The 8717-nt window shown below is 37.0% G+C and overlaps 1 protein-coding gene across 1 annotated transcript in view; it reads left to right on the top strand.

Annotated features, from left to right (window-relative positions):
• The first annotated feature begins 924 nt into the window (after positions 1–924).
• Positions 925–8717, top strand: part of LOC110457802 (spermidine synthase-like) — a 20133-nt gene continuing 12340 nt past the window's right edge. The window contains exons 1-3 of the mRNA XM_021509222.1: positions 925–1094; positions 5673–5793; positions 6896–6988. Of these exons, the coding sequence (XP_021364897.1) occupies positions 964–1094; positions 5673–5793; positions 6896–6988 (345 nt within the window). The 5' untranslated portion in view covers positions 925–963. The remainder of the gene's footprint in view (positions 1095–5672; positions 5794–6895; positions 6989–8717) is intronic.

Here is an 8717-nt window from a genome sequence, read left to right on the forward strand (position 1 = left end):
CCTGTGTTAGATATTTTACGCAGAAACAACCTCACATTTTTACACTTTGTTAGAATGAAGACTATGGCTACAGAAGTCTTTAACATTTTAAATGGGTTAGCTCCAGAATTTTTAAATTATTTGATTGTTAAATATAATGTTGAATATAAATGTTGAATAAAATTTCAGGCAAGAGAACACCATTCAGGTACCAAGAGTTAAAACAACAAGGTATGAAAAAAGTCTTTTCGTTTTGAGGCTGCCCAAGTGTGGAACAGTTTGCCGAATGAACTGAGGAAAGTAGAAAATGTCCAGAGCTTTCGCAGACTGCTGCACACTTGGGACGGCCAGTTGTGTTCCTGCGCCATATGTAACTAGTCTTGCATGTTTGTTCCAACCTTTATTTATCATTTTTATACTTAGTTTTTTACCATGTCTTGTGATACCATGCTTCTATGCTTTTAATTCCTTTCATTTTTTATTTATTTTTTTGCTTAGTGCTCTTACTTCGCATTGTATGACTTACTCAATGCTTTTCAAATCATCTTTTAATTTATGCTATATTAGCATATATTCGGTAAATTTTTAACTCATGCCATATTGACATTTATGTATATACTGAACCATGGTTTCTTAGTTTGTGAGCATGTGGCATGAATCTTTTGTGCAGCATCAATTTTAATATAGATTTATATATATACTTTGTTCTGTACGTGCCAAGTTTGTTTTTAATTACTGCATGCTGTGATTTAAATTTGTTCTTGTCTGCTTGCTATATGCCTGTTGTTTTCTGCATGTTGTCTTATATATCCTGTTTTATACCTTTGTTTTAATAGCGCTACTGTACAGAACTAATTATATATATGTACGGTGACAAGGCCCTGGCATCTTTAAACATTTCAGCTATGCGCATGTTTTCATGCATTTCCGGTATTGCAGCTCAGCTGTTTCCGGTGTTTAGACAACGTGGGACATTTAACGAAGATGGACAAGATACAGAATGGCTGGTTCAGTGAGATGAGTGAATTATGGCCAGGCCAGGCGATGTCACTTCAAGTGGAGTCTGTACTTTTTGATGAGAAATCAAAATATCAAGATGTTCTTGTATTTAAAAGGTACGTTCACTTAGAAAGTGCCATCGGCTAACCAGGGTTCTAAACATCATTATAATACTGTTATCTTGCCACGTGTTATTCTAATTTTGTTTCAAAACTTGTGTATTGTCTTTGATTTCTTTGAGACGTTATGTTAGTTCTAAATACGACACATACATGAATTTGATGTACAGCGATCTGATCTCATCTTAAGGACTTCCCACCCTTCGTAATACACATGTTTTTCTTGTCGTATTTTTCGTGTCGTCATTACCGTATTGAGTATAGGCATTCCATTACCGTTGTATAAATTATAGTAAAACCGGGTAAACAATAGTACACATGCGTGACGATGATATGTCAACACACGATATGGAGACTTAACTGGGAAATGTGTAATCGTACTTCAGAAATAAAGCTTATGATACAAAGACATTAATTAACTCACGAGAAGACACTGCATAAGATAAGACGACTTCAAGAAGGTCGTATATGAGGCGCATGGAATACAGACTGATGCGTTTTGTTTACCAACCTCACCATAACGTATCACGTACTAACAGTAGTTCAAAAGCTCTCGGTCGCTACAACTTTTATTGTCGAGCGAGTTACGCTCTGTCAGATAAATCTTTTAACAAACACGTGATAACGGCTACCATGCGATAGCCTATGATTACTTATGTACCTGACATGTAAATAAGCAAGCTATTGAACGGTAAAGGGTTTTTTCGCCCTGATTCCCGTTCGCGTTAAGGGTTGGTTCGCCCGAGGTTGTTTCGCCCTAAAATAATTTTTTTAGTTTATATATTTAAATATCAGTTATTACATTAGCGTATACCTATTGATAACTTTCTATATTGTTGTTAGATATATTTCATTTAGAAAAATACACAACTGTGTGAGTGCGGAGTCAGCTTTTCACAGCTGCCATTTGTCACACTCGCTTAAAAACAACACAAACACATGCTTTTTATAAAATTCATTTTAGTTTAATGGAAGACTAAGAAGACTAATTTGTGACTTAAAACAACTAAAATTGAAATGAAAATATCAAACAATGTTTCCCACTTAAATTTTTGTTTTAGGGCGAAACACCCTAGGGTGAACGGGATTTCGGGCGAAACAACCCGGAACGCTATGGAACGATGTCCAAAGTGTACATGATTGAGAGTAATTTTGTTCCATAAAAGAACAGTAAATTGACAATTAAATATAGGAATTTAATTCATTCGTTTTTGGTACAGTAAAGAAAATAAGTGTCATTGTAAAAATTCTATCCCTCTGCAAAAAGTTCCATTTTTTTCAAGGTAGACAACTCTCATCAGGATCAAAATTATTGTAAAATGTAAAATAAATGAGTTATAAAGACTGTGTTTATTTGGTTCTATTGTTCACTGTATGAAACTATGTGTACTGTTTGCTTATAGCTTGTATTTAGTAACTTTTTTCCAAACGATTTCAATAAAAACGCTTTTTGTAACATGTTGTAGATATTTTATGATAATTAAAATATTTGTAGGGTTGATTAGCAATGTTTCTTTTCATTTTTTTATTGTTGTTATAGTTTCGAACAATGCCACATGCTCAAAAAATGTGAAAGTGTTGAATTTGACAAAAAAAATATCTGGGTTTTTTACCAAACAATCCCCAGTTTATCAGAATGGTTAGAATTTCATAAAATCATCTCTACATAGTGACATCAACATTATGTGAAACTTTCATTAAATTCTGCTGGCTAAGTGCAAAAGGGTAGAGCCTCCTTAAAGAAGAAGGGGCATGAGGTTGATTAGTCTAAAAGAAACATATGAAAACATGCAACATCATCGCATGCTCCGTAATTCTAACCTGTCGCCTGTTCTGATCCAGAAACAGGCGACCGATCAGAATTTTGGAGCTTGCATATTTGGTAAGTTTAAGCAGACTAGAGGTTGATGGCCTACGTACTGAACCAGGTAAATCTGACTTACAAAATATACTAGCGGAAAAAAGAAACTGTGCATGCCTAAAATGTGTTATAAAAATAAATGTGTATGATGTAGAACAACAAGGTTTTCAGGGACAATTTATTTGTTATTTATTAACAGTTGCATTCAATTTCCACGTTATGGAATAAATAAGTTCCGCGTAGGAGTGACGTAAACACAGCAGGGGTCAATACTGAGTTCACAAAGTTAATACCTCGTATATCAGACGGTTCAAGAATGCAATTGGGATGGCATTCCAGATCTGTACCAACGCTGCAGGCAAATCAGCCAACAGCAGGCCAGGGCAACACATCAACGTTCTGAAGGGCCAGAAAGTCCATAGCGACACAAGCTGTGTGTGGGCTGGCGTTGTCCTGCTGTAGCTTAGTGTGACGTTGCTGCCCTTGCACGAATGGAACGACGTGGGTCCGGAGGATCTCATCACGGTAACGTAGCGCGTTCAAATTCCCGTTAACAACCACCTGAGGCATTCCCCGTTGGCTGTGATGCCGCCCCAATTCATAACGCTGCATCCGCTGAAAGAAAGTCGTTGTACCACACATGCGTCACGGAAACGTTCCCAACGCGACGATACACTCTGGAACGGCCGTCACTACTATCCAGGTGGACTCGCCACTCGTCCGTAAACAAAATGCCTGCCCAATCCCGTTGAGTAAATCGCAGATGCCTTCTGCACCAGTCCAGACGTGCTACAAGATGACATGGCAGAAGAACTGGGCGGATTGAAGGACGTCGCGGACAGATAGCTCGTTCACGCAATCAGTTCCGTACAGTTCTCGGGCTTATTGGTAGCAACCCAGGAATTGTCCGTGCAGTCAAACTTGCCATTTGGAAGTGATTGCTCAAATGGACAAGCTGAATATGGTTGTCCTGTTGATGTGACGAAACATGTGGACGTCCCGAACGAGGTCGATCGCCGACGTGGCCAAACTGTTGATGTCGTCTCCACAAATCCCGGATTGTGTTTCGATGGACATGAAAACGTGTAGAGACAACAGCTTGGCCCATACCAGCTTGAAGCATACCAATAATCCGGAGGGGGTCATTTTCATTGAGCCTCAGCATAGCATTAATCATAAATTAAAACGTTATAATGCTGTTTTTACTATTCACTGGTCTCAACAGAGTGACCCAACAGTTGAAAAATAAACTTTCATTGTCGAATTGGATGGCTGGACGATATATATGTGCAAACTGGTCAACGCCTATAGAGAGCAAACTGCACGGGAAAAACTGTCAATGATACACGGATAGTGTGTATGTGTCATACTCGGTCATGTGTATGAATTTTCATGTATATACAGTTGGTAATACATGTTCTATAACCATTCTCTGCATGCACAGTTTCTTTTTTCCGCTAGTATATGTAAGTTTTTGTGATAATTCATAAAATTAAGTGTAACAGGAGAAAGAGAAAATGAAACAGCCAGACTGGGGTTGGAACCCAGGACCCTCCAAACTCTAGACGGATATTCTACCAATTCAGCTACCTAGTCGCTGACGATCGACTTAGTCCAGTTCCGCTTCATTCCTCCTCCTTTTCCAGAGTTTTCGCCCCCAACAACTATTTACAACTCAAGATTGGGTATCCCCTTGCTAAGCGTACTGCCAATGCTTGAAACAAGGGTTGGTAAGCTAGCCAATTCTGTAACAGGAAAAAGAGAAAATGTAACGGCCAGACTGGGGTTCACCCCTGGACCCTCCAAACTCTAGACGGTTGCTCTACCAATTGAGCTACCTGGTCGCCGACGATCGACCTAGTCCAGTTCCGCTACATATGTGATGACATTATGATACTGAACTAAAGCCAAGTCATATAATCAAATGATGTTCATAAAAAAAGTGGACATGTAGGATACTTTGTACAGAGATAGCGGAAACTTGTTTCTGTTTTAAGACTTGGGTACTGTAAGGGGCCACCGGCAAATAAGGCTATATAGGTAGATTTGGTTATATAGTCAAATATGACTATACTTATATAAGAGAAATGTAAACAAACAAGCTGATACTTGAATTTTTTATCTTGTGCACATTGTTGTTGACCAAACAGGTGAGCCGGTGAAATTAAACCTTATTGTCTAATTACACAACTTCATTGATTTGGTGAATTTCCATCATTGCATTTTTGTCCTGTCAACATTTCTCCCTTATTAGCATAAAACTAAAACGCATGTCTTTTTAGTATGGTGTAAACAATGTCTTCCCGAAGATAAGCTTCCCTAAAATGCAGATTCCCACCTCAGACGTGCTTTCGGAAGATACTAGTCATAGGAAAGATAACCTGCAGTGAAAGTTGTCTGTGTGCCAAGAGGGAGTGACATATTTGGTGTTTTGGTACAGAAATTGTTACTAGTCCTGTCCTACTGTCAGATTCAGGTGGTGAAAGATGCTACAGGTAGTGCCAACAATAAAAAAAACAATTTTCAAATTGAGCTTTTAGATAAAAAATATTTTGTTGCATCAACTCGCCTGTTTGTTTGTCAAATACCTGAGACTATAACTTTTTTAATATTTCTATGCATTGTAATATATAATAACAAAACACAACTATAGCTATTTATGCCATAACATGTACTCTGCAATATATACAGTATATATATTTTTTCTATTTCAGCAAAACTTACGGAAATGTTCTAGTGCTAGATGGGGTTATACAGTGCACAGAAAGAGATGAATTTTCATATCAAGAGATGCTGGCTCATCTGCCTCTAAACTCTCACCCTAACCCAAGGAAGGTGAGTGGATTCTATGACCTTAATAAACCTTCTCATATCGAAGTTATGCCCTGTTTTGTATTGAAAAACAAAACTGTACTTTTCACAATTGCCATGGACACATTTAAATCATATGAAAAGTATTCACCCCTGCCCCAGCTGACTTATAACTGGTGATTATCAAGGAACAGGAAATATTGTATTTGCAATAAAACCTGTCTAATCTGATACCCTGTAAGACACACATTATTGGTTACATTACAACAGGATGTCAGAATATGGAGGCCTTATTTGGCTATTTGGTAGTTTTTGTAAGAAATGTGGTTGCAGGCTATCATTAAGCTGATTAAACAGGATATTTGAATATTCAGGAGTCGGATAAGACAGGATGTCTAAATATTAAGGTGTTGTGTTGGACATATTTCACTGTACACTATTGTATTTGCAAAAGATGAACATGTTCTAAAATGACAGAACTTGTTCTTTTTGGTGTGTCAACATGAATTCAGAATTAAACCACAGTATTAAAAATTGAGTATTTTATTATTTTTCACAGTGGAAGATGTTTACACCTATTACGTTTTGTTCATCTTGGGCCATTTTTTATATTGGAATATTTGTGTGAAATATTCGATAGCTGCATTTCGGAACTATGAAGATGTCATTTGTTTTGTAGCTTGCTAGGATAGAAGGATTAAATGACTACTGTCCTACCTGATCCTAGGTATCTCAGATGTATTCAGTTAATTATTTTGACCCACTTTCCATCAAGGTCACTGAGGTCAAATGTGTTAAATTATATCATATTCACAACCATGAGACCTAGAATAATGAAATTTGACAAGTGGTTGTATGACCCTTCCATGTCTTTAAATTTGTTCTTATTGTCGACCTTGGTCATCTTTTATGGTCACATGGTTCAGTTTATGTTGATAACTGTGAGAATTTTTTTCTAAAGACTAATGAGACCTAGAGATCTGCACATGAGTTTGTAGTTTATAGAGGGGACAACTGTTACAGTCAGTTCATGCATATTTATGAATTACTTTGATCCACTTAAAGTTTATTATTGATGCAGATTTCAACGTGTGGAATATTGTTATATTTTTCTATTGATTTTCAGGTGCTAATTATTGGTGGGGGAGATGGTGGGGTACTGCGAGAGGTTGTCAAACATCCAGAGGTGGTTTCAGTCGAAATGTGTGAAATTGATGAGGTAAGCCTCTTTAGTAAATTAAGTTCAAAGACATACTCACCTTATAAAATTATCAAATTGCAAATTTAAATAAAAATGACAGTGTCTGTCTATCTGTCTGTTCATCCATCCACACTTTTGTGTTCCTAATAAGTTATCTAAGAACCTTCCTGATATTCCTGCACATTAGGGTTACAGTCCCTTTCTTGGAATCCAAAAGACTGAACTTATTTTTAACTTGACATAGTGATGTACTGTGATATGTAGATATGTGTTATAGGGGTTGATATTTAACACGGCCTAGTGATGCACTGTGATATGTAGATATGTGTTATAGGGGATGATTTTTAACACGGCCTAGTGATGCACTGTGATATGAAGATATGTGCTATAGGGGTTGATGTTTAAATCAACATAGTGATGCACTGTGATATGTAGATATGTGCTATAGGGGTTGATGTTTAACTTGGCCTAGTGATGCACTGTGATATGTAGATATGTGCTATAGGGTTGATGTTTAACTCGACATAGTGATGTACTGTGATATGTAGATATGTGTTATAGGGGTTGATGTTTAACTCGGCCTAGTGATGCACTGTGATATGTAGATATGTGTTATAGGGTTGATGTTTAACTCGACATAGGGATGTACTGTGATATGTAGATATGTGTTATAGGGTTGATGTTTAATTCGACATAGTGATGTACTGTGATATGTAGATATATGATATAGGGTTGATGTTTAACTCGACATAGTGATGCACTGTGATATGTAGATTTGTGCTATAGGGTTGATGTTTAACTCGACATAGTGATGAACTGTGATATGTAGATATGTGTTATAGGGGTTGATGTTTAACTCGACATAGAGATGCACTGTGATATGTAGATATGTGCTATAGGGGTTGATGTTTAACTTGGCCTAGTGATGCACTGTGATATGTAGATATGTTTTATAGGGTTGATGTTTAACTCGACATAGTGATGAACTGTGATATGTAGATATGTGTTATAGGGGTTGATATTTAACTCGACATAGTGATGTACTGTGATATGTAAATATGTGTTATAGGGGTTGATGTTTAACTTGACAAAGTGATGTACTGTGATATGTAGATATGTGCTATAGAGTTGATGTTTAACTCGACATAGTGATGCACTGTGATGTGTAGATATGTGTCATAGTGATGTACTGTGATATGTAGATATATGATATAGGGTTGATGTTTAACTCGACATAGTGATGCACTGTGATGTGTAGATATGTGTCATAGTGATGTACTGTGATATGTAGATATGTGCTATAGGGTTGATGTTTGATATTTAACTCGACATGGTGATGCACTGTGATGTGTAGAAATGTGCTATAGGGGTTGATTTTTAACTCGACATAGTGATGCACTGTGATGTGTAGATATGTGCTATAGGGGTTGATGTTTAACTTGGCCTAGTGATGCACTGTGATATGTAGATATGTGTTATAGGGGTTGATATTTAACTCGACATGGTGATGCACTGTGATGTGTAGATATGTGCTATAGGGGTTGATTTTTAACTCGACATAGTGATGCACTGTGATATGTAGATATGTGTTATAGGGGTTGATATTTAACTTGACATAGTGATGCACTGTGATGTGTAGATATGTGTTATAGGGGTTGATTTTTAACTCGACATAGTGATGCACTGTGATATGTAGATATGTGTTATAGGGGTTGATGTTTAACTAGACATAGTGATGCACTGTGAT

This window comes from Mizuhopecten yessoensis, unplaced genomic scaffold (genome assembly GCF_002113885.1).
Source record: "Mizuhopecten yessoensis strain PY_sf001 unplaced genomic scaffold, ASM211388v2 scaffold9311, whole genome shotgun sequence".
In the NCBI taxonomy this organism is placed as follows: Eukaryota; Metazoa; Mollusca; class Bivalvia; order Pectinida; family Pectinidae; genus Mizuhopecten; species Mizuhopecten yessoensis.